The 20,953-nt window shown below is 42.1% G+C and overlaps 1 protein-coding gene across 4 annotated transcripts in view; it reads right to left on the minus strand.

Moving 5' to 3' along the window:
• C8H1orf174 (chromosome 8 C1orf174 homolog) overlaps positions 1–20,953 on the minus strand; it is a 342,838-nt gene that overhangs the window by 245,733 nt on the left and 76,152 nt on the right. For 3 of the 4 annotated variants that reach the window (XM_069610258.1, XM_069610259.1, XM_069610260.1), the window contains exons 1-2: positions 14,662–14,697; positions 2,456–2,569 (exon numbers count right to left, since the gene is read on the minus strand). In XM_069610258.1, the coding sequence (XP_069466359.1) occupies positions 2,456–2,569; positions 14,662–14,682 (135 nt within the window). In that variant the 5' untranslated portion in view covers positions 14,683–14,697. Of the gene's footprint in view, positions 1–2,455; positions 2,570–14,661; positions 14,698–20,953 lie in introns of those variants that run through there. The other variant, XM_069610261.1, reaches the window with a different exon arrangement.

A 20,953-nucleotide genomic window follows, 5' to 3' on the forward strand; every position in this document is an offset into this window, starting at 1 on the left:
ATACAAATCAATGACATATTTGGATATTTAAATCATAATAATTTTGTGAGTAAGTGCAGAGTACTGCTAGTGGCAACCTACATTATTCGCTGTGACTTCGGGGGCAGGGGCATAACCCCCGCACCCATATAATGCGGCTATCCTACATGCATACTAAGGTTATTCGGACTACAACCCAAGCACACGTTGGCCTCAGGCAAGGCCCAGCTTCCAGAAATCAAGTTACTCCTTCATAGGTGCATTCTCATCCATGGGATTCTTCTGCATTACATAATCCTCCTCCACTAATAAAAAAGTAGGTTCCTTTAGTGAGGTTTTAAACTCCTGTTCCTTGTTATTCAGTTTGAAGTTTCTAAAAGCTGTAACTGAGACCTTAACTGTCAAGTTTATTTTAAGAGTTTTCCATGGGCTTCCATAAGCTATGGCTTGCTTAGACATCAGCTAAATTCTCATGGTCTACAACAATGGCACATCCATCTAGTTTCAACATCTGAAACCCACTTCATGCCATCCGGTCCCCCAATGTGAAAGGCGTTAAAGAGGTGGTACCACGGCTCTTGGTGGGAAACTTGTGCCTCTTGGAATAAAGTGATGGTGAAGCTCAGGAGCAATTTTGAGAAACAAATTCTGAAAAGCAGATTTATTCAATTCACAGGGTCAGACAAGGTAATTGGTCAAATTAAAAATGACCATCTCTGACATTTATTTTACATTTCCTTGAGAATTTTGTCGTAATTTTTTTTTTTTTTTTTAAATTAAAAAGTATCACTCCGGTGCCTCCATAACGATCCCCCCCCCCACGAATTTTATGCCTCTTCCCGGCTAACATTTCCTTTCCACAGCAAAAATGGGGTTGAATTGGTGACACTGCATGTGAAGCAAGCCTCAGCAGTAACGTGATTTACTTTTCAAGTACCAGGTTGAGACGTGGATTTCAATTCAGCTTTTTTCTGGAAATGGTTCACAGATTAATGAACGGACATGTTACTGAAAGGTTGTTCTCTTTTTCCCACAAAAATTCGAAGAGGCACAACCAGAGTGCCCCAACTGTTCTTCCATTATCATATAAACCTAGAATGTCAACATGCTACAAAGTTATGAGATTAAGACAAACCTGGCGGTTGTCAGGGCTCAAAAAGTAGGAAATAGTGTACGGTGTGCAAGTGTAGCATCGGGCTGGCTAGTAGCGTGCAACTCCCATTTTTTTTACACCTGTTCCTAATGCATGCCTAACCACAAAAGGACACCGAATATGCCAGGTTGACTGTACAAGTGAAATATTTTAGTTTTTACATAAACTCCTTTTTGCAGAAACATAACTGCCATGTTTAAATTAAATAACCATCACAGCCAGCTAAGAGTCGGATTTCATTTTGTGAAATGACAATCAAAAGCAGTACCACCTTAAATGCCTATATGTGGATCACCCCAAGATTAGAGTGTCAGCAATAGGGGGCGATAAGCAAGCACTAGTGCAACAGGAAGTTTGTAATGCTCATCTGAAGAAAGTCACTCTGGAGAAAAGGTGAATACTAATCGGGAGACCGTTTCCATGAAAAGAGAACCTGTACAAGCCATCCATCCTTATATCGACAGATCGTGATAGCTAAATCACTGAGAAATAGAAGTCAGCGAACAAAGGATTTTAAAAGCTGTAAAAGCAACTTTCTCTTGTTGGTAAGGTTGAGACACGCCTTAAGCATTTGAATACTTGGCAAGCATAAAAGTACTTGTATGCAAATGGTCATTCCTTCTTTGTGAAGGGTGCAGTGAGCTAAAACGTGGTTGTAGATCCTCCTAAGTGGGCACCCACCAACCTTCTTACCCTTACAACATTTAAAGCAGATTAAAAAAAAAAAAAGAAAAAAAAAATCAGGATTATTTTTATCTCGCAAATGTCTAGTTTCAATATGCAAACAAGGGGGTGTCCTGGGAGCCCCCTCGTTATTTGCATAGTTTCAATATGGCAGCTTTTCACAAATGATAAAGTCTTTGGTACAACAAATAATCATTGGAAATAACTACATTTTTGTGTACGGCAGGCACCCCTCAGTCCTTAAGTAGGCTCCTCAACCTCATGTTCCAACACCTCACAATCAATATAATTCCACTCCTTGGCATTCTTGTAAAAAAAATTAAGCCAAGCATGCATTGTGTTATTTTTACTTGCGTGGCTTTCACCACTTGGTGTTGTCAAGCATGAAACGTTTGAAACAGAGGCAGTATCAGGCTACGCTACGGAAATCTGCTTAAAATGCTTGTATCCTCCTGTGCTTTTGGCAAAGCATAACTTTATCATTACCTGGAGTGTTCCGGATGAAAAGATTGTTTGAAATAACTGGCACCCATTGACCCACCAATATAAAAAAGGACGGATGTAATACGAGTGGACTGAAGAATTTACAGAAAATAAAAGAAATGAGGAGAAAGATATGAAACCAATGAATTCTCTTACCAGACAAACGGATTTTGTAGACCTGCAGATCTTTTCCTCCTCGTCGACGAAGGAGTCATCTGATGTGTAGTTTCTACTCTTTTGGCGTGCAGAGGACCGCACTCCATCTGTGAACTACACCAAGCAAGGTTTAAAATTACTTCTCACTTCTAGTCATTAATTTGATACAGCTACAAGTAATGGCTTTACACGCAGCTGTGTACAACTCCTAGCACATTGTGGTAAAGAAACACAACTGCGCTACTCACTTTACAAAATGGAACTGGATGCGGAATGGGTGAACAACATTAGAAAAACATTCCTGATGTTCGCTCTAGTGCGGTCAAAGGAAACCTGTAGTTTAGCGTCACATCCAGGATGACAGCATCTTCAAATATACCGCAGAATTCACGTGCTGAGTGTTTGCATGCATGCTGCAATTTGGTCGATGCGTTTTGGTGTGGAAAAGTCGAATAGCCTGGCTGCCAAATGTGCACGAACCACTGGGACTTTGAATGTGTAGGGCATTAAGTTTGCACTCGCCACTGGCGAGTGATACATGACTGGCAGGATTCGCACGCGCAGATTTCGTACATGGGAGAAGGAGAACGGGTGATCTGCTTCACTTATGATATAAGAGGCTACACTACTGCTGGGGGCCCAAGGCTGCCTTTTCTGTTTGGAGTGTTTGCGAGATGGCTGGGAGTGTCCCCCTTCCTTCCGCCATCACACCCCAAACGTCAGACAAGAACAGTGCTAGTCGCTATCAGGGTTTGGATGTGGAAGGGGTTACGTTAGTATCCTGGGACTGGGAGCATGGTGTGTATACTGCTGATACGGACTGCCAACTACCACCTACCTGGGATTTTTCAATCTGCTTTGTAGATGTGTCGACGTGCCACTGGCGAGTGATACATGCCTACTTCTTAAGCAATGAGAGGGAGTGCCTTTACTGTTTAACTAGTAGCTTACAACTTGAAACATACTGATGAAAAAGCCCATTATATCACATGTAGTACAGTTGAAGTATTTTCTTGGGGTTGGAGGTGAACAAGTCTGCCCGGAGTTTTGGAACAAGCGACTTGAAAGCAAAAGCAGAGCTTAATTGGTATTTTGCAAACAGTCGCAAATATCTAAAGCATGTTCTGCCATTTATGGAACATTAGATTTTCACTCGGAATGAATGCACGGTACATACAAGATTGCGATGATCTTGTGAACGCGAGAGAGAGAGGCGGTTGGTGGTGCGGGGGGAGGGGAGGTAATAGGAACTTGTGGAATGGGACCTTACACTAGACAAATCCCCCATTATCGCCCACCACAGACCTAGCCTGACGAAGTTGTCTTTAGCGTTCACTCTCCCACATCAGCAACTAACCACATCCTAAGGGCTGTAATGCATCAGATCTTGGAAACTTCCCTATTGATAACATGCTCCAAAGTCTCTCCCCAAACCCATAAAAAGTAGAATGGCACACAGGAACCAAGTATTTCCAACCTGGACCCATCAACACCACAGATTTGGTATCTTCCTCTCCCACTGCCCACAAATGAGCCCCCACCCCCTCCTTTCCCTTACACAGCCATTTGCAGCAATACCACCAAAAGTGGCAAAAGTGGGTGCTAGAGAAGACCACATACTTGTACTTAAAACTGCTATTTCAACAGAGCATTTAAAAAGAGAAGGTGTGTGAGATGGGAGTGGTAGTATTTGTGTCAGAATGCGAAAGAAGCTTAAAGCTGCATGCTGTGTGAAACGATGACAAGCATGTGCTCTATCACACATTTTTTTTCCACTGCGTTTATTTATGGCTCGATGCAGTTTTAAAATCCTGAGGCATTTCTTTTAGGTTCACATTAATTGCAGGCTCCCATTCAGGATGGGGAAAAGAAAGCTACAATGATACTCTTTTGCTGAACATGTTACTATATTGATTTTTATATTGTCAGGTTGGTTTATTACGTAATTTGTGCTCGTTTCAAATTGTCTCTACAAAAGAATTGGCCCTGCCCCTCTCACACACGTTACCATTGCGTCACTTGGCTACCATTTCGCCACCCCTAACTAAGCCCCTACCCAAACAGGAAGTGGGCTAAAAGTGTATTGTCCCCATTTCCAGCCCTGCTCATCCATAGAAAGTCATTAAGATACAGCCATCGTTGCCCCCTTGTCAAATTTCAGATGACAAATCTTTTTCACAGTCACACACGGAGGCAGATGGTACACAACAGATTTACCATTTATTTTATGGGTGACTGCACATGTCCAAACAAGAAGCAAGATCTTACTGAAATTTGAATTTGACTACCCAGGGTTATTTCTTGGGACTTGCAACGGCACAGAAGGGGCAAAAAGGGTGCTGCTGTGGCAGAAGCTGGAGGGGTTGCTGTGGCTAATGAGAGGTGAGTGTGACCAACACAAACAAATGGCATACTGATGTGCCAGCCCTGCTTCCTGACACCTCCCTTAAAATGACCACCTATTCACAGTACACTGAACTACTAACTCCCTCACCCCATGCACATTGGAGAAAAAAAAAAACAACCCACAGAAAGACTGCCCATGAGTTGCGAAGCAGCTCGGGAGCACAGGCGAGAAGCAAATGAGGACTTGCGAAAAGGAGAGAAAAGCAAGAGATGGGCAAATAATGTAATATAGCAGGAGGCGCACCCGGAAGTAAGCAAAAGTAAACCGTTTACTGTTTGGACCTGTTTGGACTTCGGTGATTTTCGCTGCGCTTGCTGAAGAATATCCTGTGTGTTGCTGAATCCCTTATCACGGCCTGACGACAGGAGGAAGTCTTTTCAGGCTGCACACATCTTACCTGACCTGCAAGTAATACTCCACGAACTTGGTGAACATTTATATAATATACTTCTCAGCTTTGCTGAGAAGCGCTTGTGACCCGTGACCCGCTAACTCCCTGCCCTTTTTTTTCTTTTCTGTTTTTGATTTCTGCAGCTCCCCTGTGATTGGAGCTAGCGGTCGTGACACTCACTTGTCCCCGCCCTCCCTCTGCTTCTTAATCCGAGTGAACTGCGCACCGCGCGCGCACCGGGAAGTAAGCGAAAGTAAACTGTTTACTGTTCACTGCGAACAGTGAGCTGTGTCTGGCCCTTGCTTTTGCCCAGATTCATAGATAAAGGAAAGAGGGTATTGAGAGAGAGAACCAATACGTGTGAAAATGGTCAAAATATACTCCCTTCGGACTAATATGCCGAACATTGAACCCCTTATTGACTAATCCTATGATTTTCATAGCACCCCAAAGCGGAATGCAAATGGGCCGTTAAGTCGTGGGTCCATAAGAGGTCGCTCCATGTCTCACACAAGCGACATAAGGAAATTCTATGCTGACAGCTCATCGGGGCTGTCTGATGTCATTGGTAAAGAAAATGCAGCAAGCTCTGCAAACACAACGGAAGGTCCCCTCGAGAAATGGGTGAGTCCTAAAACAATAGCACATGTAACTCCTGCAGCAATAGACTTGTGTAATGACACGGTAGCACAAGTAACTCCTGCAGCAATAGACTTGTGTACTCCGTCTGATTAATTGCTAGCAGCTTTTTCTGAACAAAGTCTGCTAGGCGATTTAGCCCTTCCAACCACCAATAAAGATTCAGATACATAATGAGCCAGTGCAACTGTGTAGTGTCGCGACCACTGAAGATATGGTCACTGACTAGAATAACGACAATGAAGAAGCCATACAAACAACTCAAACTGAGATAGAACTCCTAAATATTGAGCTCCCTGAGAATCATTCTGGTGCTGATGATAATGCAGATCACTTGTCCCAATCTCCTGTAATGTTTCCAGAATGTACAAATGATTCTTCTATCCTTTCCATCTCTTTTACCCAACATTCCCCTAAACGTTGTGATCGCAGTAAATCTGCATCACATCAACCACAAGCAGCTACTGCTTTGGCTCCTACAGAGTTAACTCTGCAAGCCATGAACACTGCTTTGTTCTCTTTAGCTAAATTGTATGAAACTTTGGATGCTAGATTATTGGATCAAAACTTTTTACTTAAAGAAATGTTGGAAAAGAAAACTGATAAGTGTCATCATACAGAAAGTGTATTGCTTAAAAGCCTTGATCCACACAAAATGCACACCATGTTGTCCACGATAGTAAAATAAGTGATTAATAACATGAATGATAGTGAGAGAGTACAGCAGAGAACAATTGCAAGCCCTTTGGCTGAGAACGAAGAAAAAAAAAAAAAATATCAGTCTTGGGTGTGCTAATGATGATATGATCAATAACACACCAGTTAGTGAGCTAGACCAACATGAAACAAATGTAAGCTCTATGTTGACGAATGTAAAAAAGACTAGCTCTGGATGTGTCAATCATGATGTGACTTCAATGGAAATTGTTGAGCAACAAGACACAAAAGATAATGATGCAAGCGTAACAGGAGTTGAAACCACTGTGAAAGCTAAGGGAACCCTTATTGCGTTGCCCCCTGATAACGGAACATATTTAGTGTGACAAAAAAAGAGAAAAAACTAATGTCAAATACGCAAGTTGAGTCTAAAAAAAAACAAAAATCAGAAATTGACTAAAACACAGAAGAACAAGAATTCGCAACAATTTATTAAATCACTGACTACACCTGATAAAAGAATACAAGAAAAAGTGATCATAAGAAAATACATTGCTATTAGTAAAAGCAAAACTAACTTACCACCTATACAATTGATCCCTAAAGGAGTCAAAAATGTAGTGCTTAATGACATGAGATACGAACCGCTTGATGAATTGGTAAACGAGTTTTCCAAACAAGAGCAGATGGAAGACCCTTTAAAGACTTTCTCCCCCCCCCCCCCCCAAGTAGTTCAAGCAAAAGAACAAAATGATGAAAATGAAATAAGACACCGAGATGCCTCATTTAGAACATTGGAAGAAAGACGAGAAGAAATCATGAAGTCAATGGGTATATTTATCTCGAGAGACTGTCACAACTCCGAAAATGGGTTGTTAAGAAGGAAAATGATAATAACCCGATAGGAGAACATACGCCAAGAATTTATGAGACAAGGGCTTACCAAAGTGACGTCAGCTTTAGAGTTAAAACAGGGTCTGAGCAGACAAAACAATTGTCATTGAATTAACAGCAAGAAAATAGAACACCTTTCAGAAATAGTTATAAGAAGTGTAATGACTCTACTCATGCAAGTCTCATTTTGAAATGCCGCGGTGGTGAATTCGGTCTATATGATCTAAATCGATCCTCCGTATTAAACATCTTGCAGAGTGTTCAAGTACTTCAGGAAATTAAGTCTGAAGACTTTGAACAAATAGAATTTACCAATGATCATGACAATTCTGTAGTTAAAATTTGGATGACGTCTGCAATTGTAAAATATTCGATTTGGCAAGCACGTAATGAAATATATCATCTAGGTTTCTTGCTAGACAACCCCACGGCTGAAAATAACATAAGTGGCACCCTTCCTTCAAATGTTGCCAACATTTATCGCTCATTACAAGCTAGCGTTTATACGAACAATATAAAAAGAAAGGTACAGTTAGCCGGCACATTTATTGAACCCATGACGATTAAATACTCTACAGCAGGTGATAACCAAATGAAAACTATAACAACTTATCCACAGAACAAATTATATAGTAAATGTTAGCTACCTAATAAGAGAAATGAAACTTCTTTTCAGCTGGCATCCTGGAATACAAGAGGACATTTGCATCTTGTAAACTCCTCTAGATCTGTTTTAGGTACATATGACAAAGTCCTGTTACAAGAGACATGGCTTACCTCCCCCCCTGTGTGGGAAAATCACCATATAATTCTTGAACCAGCTATTAAATATGCGAGAGGTCGCCCGAAAGCTGGGCTTCTCACTGCTGTTAAATCAACTAGTGGACCAACTGTTGAACCATGGGCGTCCTTTAATAGTTATATACAGCTGGTTCGTATCTCACATGAAAGCCACGCTATTGCATGTATCAATATTTATTGGAACCATCTAGATATTACTGAAAAACGATTTTTTAAAGATCTGATTAAGTGTATGGATAAAATCGATAAGGATCACTTGATCAAATCTATAATCATTGCAGGAGACTTGAACATGGATTGTATGAATGACAGTGGGGGCAAAAAGAAAGAAACTAAGGAAAAGTGGAGAAACGTGAGGTATGAGAGAGGTTTTGTCATGGTAAAGGTGCGGTGCAGGGTGATATCCCTCCCAAAGTTACATGGCAGCAGGGCAAATTAACATCCACCATGGACTATGTGTATACCAACTGTGAACTCTTTTCCACCATTTCCTCCTTTGAAGTATTAAAACAGACAAAGAGCGACCATAGTCTACTTCACATGACATGGCCCAGATTGAGTGAAATTGCTAACAAAACTAGCTCAAAACACATAACCAATTTAGAAGTATCCATTAAAGGTCATAGATTTAAATGGACGTCTAAAAACCTGAATGAATTGCTTGTGGCAATATCATATCCTAAAGATATTTTAAAGCCAGACTTACAATATATACATGGAGATGTCAGCACCCTTCAGCTATTTAAAAAATAGTATGGGACATGTAACAAGCCCCAGAAACACCATTCTCATTCCTATGATGAAGAAATCAGCAGTAGGAAAACAGAGCTTAGGAGGGAAATTCGACAAATCACTCAACAGAACCCTAGTGATAGGATCTCTATGATATCCAAGTGTAAAAATCGTTACAGAAACTGGATGAAATAACGGAAAGCTAAAATGATGCTCATTCCATGCTCCATTCCATCTAATCTAAGAACTCTGCCTTAGTACAGGGCTTAATTAAAACTGTGTATTATGGCCCCAAACAATCTATAAGACAAATAAATGCAGTATCAGAAGAAATATGGATCCAATATTACAACTCTCGATATGCTGAAACCCATTATGCTGATAAGTTATCTGAGCAGAGGCATGATGGGCTACAGGACATCAGTTATGATAATCTGGACATAGAAATGTATATAAAAAAAACTGAGCAAGTCAAAAGCCCCCGGTCCAGATGGTCTTTCTAATGAAATGCTGAGGGCTAATACCGAGTCATGGGCTGTTATTTTGGGAGTGATATTCAATCAAGTAATAATGAGCAAAAGAATTCGTGCATCGTGGCAAAAATCTATTATTGTCCCCATTTATAAAAAAGGAGACAGATTGAATCCCAAAAATTACAGACCTATTGCACTTCTTGATGCGCCTGGGAAAATCTTCGCCCGTCTGGTATTGAGAGACTTTAATAAATGGACCAGAGAAGCGAATTTGAATGATCCTTACCAACAGGCTTTATTGTGGGTGTAGGAACCTCTGTAAACTTGCGAACCTTGGAAGCCATAAAACAACATGAATTACAAGTAAATCAGCCTCTCTACGTGGCCTTTGTAGATTTTGAGACCGCATTTGATTCTGTGTCGAGAACCCTTTTGTGTGATAAATTAAAGAAAAATGCATGCCCAAAGTACTTGATACATTGGATAATGCAATTTCACACGGGGACATCTATTCAAGTATGTCTATTAATGGAAGGTACACTATCCAGATCAATCAAAACATACAGGGGTGTCTGCTGGCATCAACTCTTTTTAATTATTTCATCTCCGATGTGGTGAAGGAATTCAGCTCAGTTCCGGCAGACGCCCCGTGCCTTGGTAAACATTTTATACCATGGATGTTTTATGCGGACGATTTAGTCCTACTAGCGAAAACTATTAAAGGGCTTCAAAATCTACTGGACCAACTAGGAAAGTATGTACAAGATAATGAGCTAGTAATAAACATCCCGAAAACAAAAATTCTTAAGATTGTACCCAATAAAAAAGCCGGGGCATCTCGTCTCTCGTTATCTCTAGGAACGAAAATACTGGAAAATGTTACTCAATATAAGTACCTAGGAATAAATGTAAACACTTCCAGAGTAGATACACCATATATTGATGAACTAAAAATAAAAATTGGAACCTCTGTTTCTCAGGCATCTATCATTAATTATAGATGCTGCACTTTTTCTCTGAAACCTATAATCACCTTTTATTGTCAAAGGGTAGTCCCAATTGTCCTTTATGGTGCAGAAACTAAGGCTTGGAGAGACGAGATGGTCTGGCAAAATTTGGAAGGCCAATTCTGGAAAAAGGTCCTACATATACCAAAAGCTCAGATGTGTCTATTGAGATATGAATTGGGTATCTCCTCTCTAAACTGTATGTATATGTTGAGATTGTGTAGCCTGTACAGGAAATGCATTATGGCAAAACAGGATAATTCTTTATTGCAAATCTTGTCTAGTTATATAAGAACGAGTGAGCACAAAGCAGTGAGCGTGTGGCGATAACAGGTAAAAAATTTTATGGCGAAAACAGGTTTCAGAAGAGCTATTCGTTATGAATCCTGAAAGAGCGAAAGAAAAAATTATTATATGGGATTGGGTAAAGACATACGAGGACTGTCAAAAGACCGCGCATGCTACCCTCCATAAAATCACCATGAAAAAAGTTCGAACTACTGAAAGCTACCTGCTAAAATTTCCAGGTGCCGAACCAAGAAATGCATTTCTGAGGTTCAGAATGAACTGGTGGCACACCAGAAATAATCTAGCCAAGTGGAATGTCATTAGTAAAACGGAGAACTTCTGCAGATTTAGTAAACAAAAAAACAAAATCCAGATAATGCAGAAACTACATTTCATTTGATAGCAGAATGCCAGGTATTATTACCCATGAGAATTGAGCATTTTAAAAAGCACTTCGAAACGTACACACCTCTTACAATTGAACATTTTTGGTATCGTATCTACAACACGCAGATAACTACGATAATATTGGCTGTAGTGAATTTTCTAAAAGTGCTAAAGTTAAGGGAAAATTTCGCAACAACGTAACAAATCAGTGACTGAATATGAGCAGTTAACTTTGTTCTGTCTTGCTGTATCTGTTTTAATATGTTTTTATTTTTACATTACGGAATGTTTGTCCTGGTAAAGAAAATGTAATTTTATTTATGTTACACCTTAATGGACAATTGTGTGTGTATGTTAAGTATCATCGAATTTTTTAATGATGAACTAACTTTTAGTCTTTTATGAAAATGTTTCTTTTTTATTTTTCAAATATACATTTTTTACGAATGCAAATTTATAAATGTAAACTTATATTGAAAAGTTGATTTATCAACTAAATCAATAAAATAAAATAAAATAAAAAATATAGCAGGAGGATGATGCTAGGAAGAAGCGTGGGGAGATGTCGTTAAGCAAAAAGAGGATAATAGGGCAAGCGAAAAGGAGAAGAAATGGGACAAGGGAAAACAAAAGTGAGAAGTCGAAAGGGTGAAAGAAAACGTCAATAGAGAAAAGACTATGAAGGAGGAAAAGTGGGAACGCAAGCAGGTGATGACAAAAACAAAAAGGAAAAAAGAAAATAGCTGTGAAAATGGAGGAGAAAAACAAAAAGGAGGCAAAGTGAAAGACTGTTCGACTACTATTTTTCTTTTAAATAGAAGAGGAAAACATGAAAGGGCAGACTATAAACACGGTGTACACTATGTATAGAAGATATAGATAACTAGATGGACGTTAAAGTGTTAAGGAGTCGTGAGCTATAGACCAAAGTTAAGAACAATGAAAGACGTTGGGAATAAAAACAAACGGGGAACAGCGAGAAAGTCGGAAAAATAGATCACGGAGCAGTAAAATCCAAGAGAGTGAGTACTTTAGCACTTCACATGAGATGATTAAACTTACTTCCCGTTTGCGATATTGTGGTCTACTTCTTACTTATAAACAAAAGTCAATGAAATCTAAATTGCAATAAGTGTTGGCGAGAGATTGCAGCGCGGGGCTGTTGTATGAAGTGGAAAGGGGCACATGCCAGTGTTTTGCCTTGGGCTAAATAGTGTCTCAAAAATGCCCAGAGATTATCGCACTTAAAATGGTGGCTAGCAAAAAAAGTTTTAAGTCATGAAAATTAACCACGAAGATTTAAAGGTATGGTATATCCATTGGCCAGCGCAGGAATTGGGCGTAGCAAGACAGAGCATAGCTCCAGCAAAGTCGGTCTTGCCAGAGTAGAACTGATGCTTTCTAGGGAATAGCCCAAGAAACTCGGTGATCTGTTCGAATCGAGTCTCGCGCACAAATAGCCCCCACACACACCAAACACGGATGCAGGAACGGACAAAGCCTTGCGGCCTGTTCAGAAGCTAAACAGAAGTTGTGTACGTTTTACAATCTGAAGACTTTGTTAGCGAGTATTTGACTAATAAAAAAAAGGAGAGATAAGAGTCCAACTTGCATTACTCATTTGAAAGAGATTTTCTGAAGGACTATTACAGACTTGTTTGAACATTTTAAAATGGTGGGAATCTTATGTTCCCAAAATGCTCTTTGCTTGTATGCAAATCACCAGGCTTGGGTTCCACGACGAGAAACGGAGTTCCATGATCTGGCTCGCTTCACTCGGGCGTTAACTTGGACTGGCGGGCGTTACACCCCCCTCTGCACACCTTACTTACATAATTGAAACGGGGCTTTAAAACCACAGTGAATGTGCTATGTTAATGAGATTCTGCGTTCACATAAAAACTAAAAAATATTGGTCGCCAGGCCAACACAGCTTGTGCAAATCAACCACAGAGGGAGTGCTGGGTAAAACGAAAGCGCAGACAAGCGACACCGTACCTGCAGGGCCAACTTGTCAGGGAGCTTCTATGCCATTATGCCTCACCCGCATTCCTTCTGAATAACACTACGGTCTGATCCCTGCCTCACCCAGCAACAATGATACTCCCAGCTCTGATCAGGTTGCGCTTGCAGATCAATGTCAGAGCCAAGCGCGAACAGCAAAGCAAAGGAGGTTTGGTGCAGACTTAGCTCCCACACCATATGTACGGTCTCTAGGAAACAGAGGAGTTGGACCACTCACCCTCCCGCCCCCCTGATTGGCAAAGTGGTTCGTTCACAGAAGTCCCATAGCAAAAATAAGCGAAAGCAACCAAGGAATTGCACAATGAAATTGAGAGTGAAGACATGGTGATTTGCAAATTAAATTGAAGCCATTTTCAATGAAAAATCAGAAGATACAGAAGGCATAATTCACTCACAATTAAGATGAGGAATTAGAATACAGAAAGAAAGAGAAAGCATTTATAATAAAAGTGATTATGATTGAAAAGCGAAGGAGACTCAAAATGAAAGTGGCTCACAATGCATAGAGCTGGGATTTAAGATAAGCAATCAGAGAGTAAACGCAGCTGGCAGAGGAGAGTGGCAGCGAGTTGTGTTCGAAAGAGTGGGAGGAATCCGTTGTGTTTTGAAATCAAATACATTTCTCCCAATTAGCTGTCACGGCAGTGTTTGAGAGAACACCTTTTCGTTAATTTGAAAATATTATTTTGGAGGCAAATTACCTCCAATTCACCATTTAGATGCTAAAAGGGCCGTTTTTAGCATCAGAGGAGAGATTACAGCTGTGCTTCAGCATGCATAACTAGGTTTTTAAACGTCAAGGAATCCAGACTTTTCGTAAGTAGGTACGTCTGGCTTCCCCATTCCCAAGCTGTTTTGGACCATGGAGAGAGCCAAGAACTGCTAGGAGTCCTCACTTTGATGAATAGTGAGACACCTGCACCCCTTTAGGGCAAGTTTGTTTTTAATGCAGTAAGCCTTCTGTACAAAAGCAACAGGTCAACGTTTACAATGAATAAGAGATCTCCAGTAGTAGGACAGTTCACTACAATTTAAGTTGATAAGCAAACTAAATTTACCCTACTATGATGTCTCGAAATGAACATAAATTGCTGGTTTAGTTGAAAAGCTTGAATTAGCATCCGTCCACAAGCTTGTCAAAACTAGATACAAACAAGACCTTCTTTTTAGTCAGCCATTCAACTGGTATTGAAGTTTGGTTCAGGTAAAAACAAAAAAAGTTCTAGACCTTTGCCAAGCATAAAAAGTCACTCAACCTCCCTCAGTTCGCCACATGCAGAGCACACAATTTCTTACTCCGCAAGAGACCATTCTATGGCAAGACCGAAGGCAGGCATTATGCTTCACATTCTTTTACTATTCAACAGCAGCTATACAAACACTTCTTTTTTAAAACTGCAAACCACAAAGTGCAACATGAAACATCTCAGGTTCTGTAGCTTGCCCCTAATAGGTGCTCTTACAGGCCACCGTAAGGACCCCACCCATGGCCCTATAAGACTCACCCCATGCTCAGTCTTTCCCATGCTTCCTCCTCCTTTGCTGCTCTAGCAGTAGATACGTGCTTTGTCGTTCTTCTCACAGATTGTTGGATAAAGCATTAATTTGAAGTCAAATTTGCCTGATTAAGTAGGTTGCTAAGCTACGGAGGGGAAGTGTAAGCTTGTATTATTAGAAGCTATTGAGGGGAAGTGTAGGCAATTATTAAACACAAAGCAATGAGTCCGAGACAAACGCACCAGGGGTTTCACGTACAGAGGCAGCGCCGATTCCTCAGGCAGAGGGAGCCAGGAACAGGAAGAGCCCAGGGCTTTCCAGCCCCACACTAACCTTAAAGGGTGGGGCAGAAGCGTGTGCAGGGTGTGCAGTACCGGCACTCCGCAACTGCCCCACTGAACACAGACGGCCGGCAGGGATTTGGACCCGATCAGGCTGGTGACCACCGTCATTTCGGGTACTAGTCACAGTGTGACAGCAGTTTCGGGGCACCACACGGAATAAGTAAAGTGAACCGATTGTTGGTATCACGTCAAGGGTTTGGAGGACCAGAGTATGTCACAGTCACTTGTGCTGTGTGTGAGCCTCAGCAATAGTTACAAGGTGAAGTGGGTGATGGCCACTCCATTGCCGAAAGCTGGCGAGTCCAGCGAGGGCAGGAAAAGGCAAAGGGAGATTCCCTTAACTAGATTCGTGCCCATCTCAGCTTCACTGCACCCCACACGCTCGCATCAAGAGTGTGTAATATATATATATATATCCAATAAAAAATTTGTTAAAGGGACGTTATGGTTACAAGTAAAATCAAAAAACCTAAGAAATTTGCTAGTCATTGTAAGCTAGGCAACCATAACTCACGCCACCACCGTGCACTGCTACGACTAACCCAGGGCATCAAAGATGACATCACAAATCCGTCCAGTGGTTTGGGCTGTAGACGTGAGCAACATTTTTTCCATTGCGTCTATGAAAAAAAAAAATAAGCACAACGACATTTTAGGACCCCACCTATTACTTTTCCCACCCTTGACAAAACCTCACTAAACTTCACAGAATCAATCTGACGGGACCATAGACATTTTTCGCAAAGTCTGGTAAGGATTCGGGGGGAGTCAAAGTTATAAACTGCCCAAAAAATGCTCTTCCTATGGGTTGAGCAACTTAACCATAACTACTGGGCCGAGTGCAGGCTACCAATGCCTTCTTGGAGAAGGCAGGCGGTTACGCATTTCCACCCTTTGCAATGATTGCAAAGGTTCTGGCCAAGGGAAGGTAGAAGATTTCTTTAGTGCCAGTGACGCTGAGGTGGAGCTCACAGGCCTGGTTGCCAGTATTGATAGAGCTTCCAATAGGCATGCCTTTGATTTTACCCTCATTTCCATAGTTGCTAAAAGAAGCGCCGGGTGAGATCACCCTTTAGTGGCCGAGGGGATGCTGGTGCCAGCAGCCTGCAGGGTTCAGGTCAAGATGGAGACTGCCAGAAATTCCTCAGCAACCTTAGGAGCTTATCGTGGAATCTTGGGCGCCAAGCACTGCAAGAGCTCTAGTGGGCCACGTGGAGTAGAAGGGGCATGGAGCGAGGTCTTCATCCCATTTCAGAGCCTTTAGTGGAAGTGCTGAATTTCCTAGCAGGTCTTTTACAACAAGGAAAAGCATTGCTAAATGTAGGTGTCTACAGGTCAGCGATCTGCCCAGGACATGAGCTATGGAAAGGAAGACCAGATGGGGAGCACCGAGTGGTATGCAGGCTACTTAAGGGAGTTAAAATGACCAGAACGCGGGAACAGATATTCTACTCTGTGGGACGTTAATTTAGTCCTGAGAAAGATGGAGTAATGGCCAAACAGCAAGGAGTTAGGGCTGAAACACATCTTGCCCAAACTGGCCATGCTGTTATGCCTATTGTCCTGTAAGAGGGTATGGGACACATTGGACATATCGAGAAAAATCTTTTCTCCGGAAAAGGGTCACCTTTACAGTGACGAGGCGTACAAAGTATGACTGCAAGACCAGTTCATATCCATATTTCACAGATCAGCCTAAGCTGAGCGTAGCAAGAGCGTACAAAAAGGTGACCACAGTGCATAGGCCAGCAAACGTGACAACTGCTAATAGCACAGATGGGTGAAATGGCTTATGGCAGAAGCAGGCATTGGCGTGTTTAGGTTTGGAGCGCATTCTGCTAGGGGCACTATGGCATCCAAGGCCTTTTTGGTGGGAGTGAGTTTAGAGGAGATCAAGATGGCGAATTGGCCTAGCAATGTAACATTTAAGAAATTCTACTTTAAATCAATCACAGGAGTGGCAATTGCATTAATTTATGAGCTTTGAACTAGCATACTGCTCGCCTCCTGTCTTGCCATAGAAGAAATAAAAATCAGACTACTGCAATAGTGCAGAGAGTCTAAAAGGCACAGAGGAGAGCATTATCCCTCCCGTGCTGCCAATTTATGCAGTGTTACAGTATTGCCAACTTGTAAATTAGACCTCTCCCTTATTCGATTTAATGTTCTGCTCGAATGGTGCAGAGCTGAAGCAAAATACTTTAACTCAGATGTCAAGAAAGTTAAGGCTATTCACGAAGTTCGAGTCAGTTCATGATATTATAAAGTTTAATGAGACAGAAAGTCTGTATTCGAGAACGAGTGAAGAGAAGAAGAAGTGGCGCTGATCAAAGAAAGAGAAAGGACTGAGCATGGGGCGGGAAGGGCCATGCATAGGAGCGGCCTTATGGTGGCCTGCAGATGCCATTTTAGAGAGAAACTATAAAACCTCCGATGTTTCATGTTGTTCTGTTCGTAGTTTTACTACTCTCAACATCAGCAATACACTTTAAAAAAAAATTAAGTGAAGCATAATGCTCGCTTCAATGTCTTCAATAGAATCAAAAATCCCTGCACTACTCTAGTCTGGGCAATCTATTATCTCTAGCCAATGTACAGTGCACATTTTGAGGTTTGGTTAATAATTACATTATCACTGTGGCAAAGAGCATGTAAGAAATATACTACTACTCTGTTACGAAGAGTTAAAATTAGCACACATGTGAGCAGCGCATGAAAAAATATAAAGCCATTGCAAGCAATGCATGAAAAAATAGAGCCATTGTGAACTGGAAGAGATTGTCCCTCCTCTCTAAAATAGAATATGCACAACAACATTCTTTGTGGCGGATGCCAAAACTACTTTAGGAACAAAAATTGAGTCAGTAAGTGGATACACCATTGCTTGACCAGATCGAAGCACAGATCACAAATCCTCTGAAACTAAAGCGATAGCAATGAAATTGGATTACCACAATTGATGAGGGAAAAAAGCCTTAGCAGTTTTCCCAGATCCTCGTGGATGTTAAACCCTTAAATATGCTTGAACCTCTTTCCCAAAAAGGAGATTGAGGTCATGATCGAAATGACCATGGGATATGAAAATATGTTGATACTGCGGGGGTAAAAATATGTTGATACTGCCACCAAAATAGAAACATTAGCGCACTTATTGCTCGAATGTCATAGTTCACAGATTAGCCATCATTTCTTTGGCTCTCTGATGAGGGATTTTAGACTTGTCGAGTGAAGCCGCTTGGCATAAAACATCAGACAGGCCTAATGCATGGAGATTTGCAGTGTTGCGAGTTACAGTGGACATTTTCCACTGAGAATGATTAACTTTTTTCACATGAATTTGATGAGAACATTATTTTGTTTTATGGACTGTATAGGTTTATGGTTGATTATGTATCTTTTTCTTTTACTCTTTTGTATGTACTTTTCTACTGTGAAAAGTTAAAGCGTTGAAGCACATATATGCATACATATTTTTCAATTATTACAATTACTCTTGCGAAGCAACAGTGGAGTGAGTTGTACTCTGAAGTTTCCATAATTACACGAGCTGGTCGGAGTCCAAATTACAGATGGTTTCCCCAGGTAGTACCTTAGCTCTAGCTAGAAGTGGATACTGTTTCCCCTCTGACCAGTGGGTTTATTGGTGATTTGGCCTAGAGACCTGAGAGTCTCGTACTCTACTTTGGCTGTCTTTAAGGCGTCTTCGACTGCCTTGCCAAAGAGCACATTGGGCTCAACTGGCATGTTGGTAAGGGCAGCTTGCGTCTCTGGTTTAAAACCCGATTGGTGCAACAAAGCATGACGCTTGATAATAGTACCCTCCGCTATTAATCTGCCTGCATTTTCCGCGGCGTCAAGATTGGTCGTTAATAAGCAGCTTGACACTGCCCTGCCCTCTGCTGCAACCTGGGACTTCGTGGTTCTGAGGCCGATGTTGGTAAGGCCGAGACCTCATCCCATTTGTGGCAGTTGTAACTGGTCAACAGGGTAGAATTATTAGCAATTCTCGTTTGAAAAGATGCCGAGGAGGCGACCTTTCTGCCCATCATGTAAATTCTTTTGCTTTCCTTGTCAGGCGGGGCCTCAGAGGAAGCTAGGGGAGTACCAACTCTTTTCCTTGTTGTAGTTACAACCAATGAATCAGGCTTCAGTTGCCCTCTGATCTACAGTGGGTCAGGTCTAGTTTCTCAATGCGGGGGTTCACTGCCCGTGTAAGATTAGGGATCCCCAGCGACGACTGTGATAAACTGTAACAGCCTTCTTATCCCGAAGGATTTCTTCTACAAAATCCGTATCTTGTTGTACCTCTTGAGTCTCTATCTGAATATGCTCTGCCTGCCGCTTTGACTAGCACCTCATTCAGAAGGGGTTGGTTGTCAATTGGTGAGTCCGTAACCGGGGGATCCTGATCAACTGTTGAGTCTATGGGATACATATTAGCCTCATTGGCAACCTCAGGGTCTTCATCATCCCCGTAATAAGGGTCTGCTGCATCATCCCCGTAATAAGGGTCTGCTGGCTCTTGAATCGAGAGGTCTTCATGGTCAGAGTCCTGGTCATAGAGATCAATGACTGTGCCTTGCACTGGAACCTCGGGGCGAGACCTCTTAGCAGGGGGTTGAGCAGGTAGAACAGGGATCTGCAACCCAGAGGGAGCTGTAGTGGGGGGAGTGGACTGGAAACTTTGAAAGTAGGCATCTGTTGGAGGACGTAACAGGTTCTTTAGGCCTAGCCTCTTGAGATTTTTCTTTATGAGGTGTGGCCCTAGCCTCAGGAGGTCTCTCTTTAGGAGGCGTTTTCTCCCTATGAGGGGTCTTTGAGGACTTTTTCTTGGGCTCTTTCTCCCTAATTTGGCTCTGTGAAACATGTTTCACAGGCTGTTTGGGGCCTAGAAGCAGACTTGATGCAGAACGTAGAATTTCGGGTGTGGTATGAACAGGGGCCTCGTAGGCGGACGATCGGTTCTCCGTGGGGTTTTCAACGCAACGTCTGTACCATCCTTCGACGGTCGGGATCCGTCATGCAGCGATCTCATACGAGAGTGCCCAGAGGACAGCGTTTCTACGGACCTTTCCCTGGACGTCATGCGTTGCCGACCGCTCGACATGTGTGTTGGGTTGGGGTTGTGTGCGTAGTGGTGGATGTAGCGTTAGCGCTTGCGTCGCCGGGTTTTATCCCCATAACAAGGCCACTGGCCCGTCTTGCGGGGCCAGGGGGCCTATGCTTGGGTAGCGAAGCCACCCCATCGACCTTCGCCGTCAGGAACTGCGGCATTGCTGCCATCACTGAAAGCACCTTTTACTTCCATGGCCTCAAGTTGCCTGGCGTAGTGGGACCAGCGTTTGGTAGATCAGTCCTTCAAAGTCTTGGGCTTGAAGAGCCTACACGCCTGACAAGAACCCTCTACGTGGTCTCTCGGGAGACAAGTTACAGACTAGGTGTTATCGTCCCAGGGAAATTTCCTATTGCATTTGGGGCAAAATTTAAAGGGGTTCTTGTCCATAACGAAAAGATGTGGCAGCTAGGTGAATCTAGTGCAAGAAAAGGGGCATATACATTCTAGAATGACCTCCCCCCTCTCTCCCTACTGCTTGGGCCGAAGCCCGCAGCGGCCTTACAAGGCCAAAACGGATCCGTCGCTGAAGGTTTTCGACTGTCGTTTTTCTTGTCCTTTTACTAGCGTGTGTATGTCAATAGTCGGTGTATAAGGATGGAAAGAAGGAACGATCGTTAATTAGGTAAACGTAAATGGCTATCACCTGAAAGAGGAACTCCGCTCTAAGCGGCCGTCTAGAATGCACGCCCTGTCAACATCCCTTTTCAAGTTTCGAAAACAACTGAAATACTCTGCAGCTTCCACTACATTTCGGCCTATGCACAGCATGTGATCTAAGCAGATTCCACAAGCCTCAGAAATTATATATACACGTGATCAAGTGGTTGGAATACCGTGAAA

Source organism: Ambystoma mexicanum, chromosome 8 (assembly GCF_040938575.1).
Source record: "Ambystoma mexicanum isolate Mex_15411 chromosome 8, UKY_AmexF1_1, whole genome shotgun sequence".
Lineage (NCBI taxonomy): Eukaryota > Metazoa > Chordata > Amphibia > Caudata > Ambystomatidae > Ambystoma > Ambystoma mexicanum.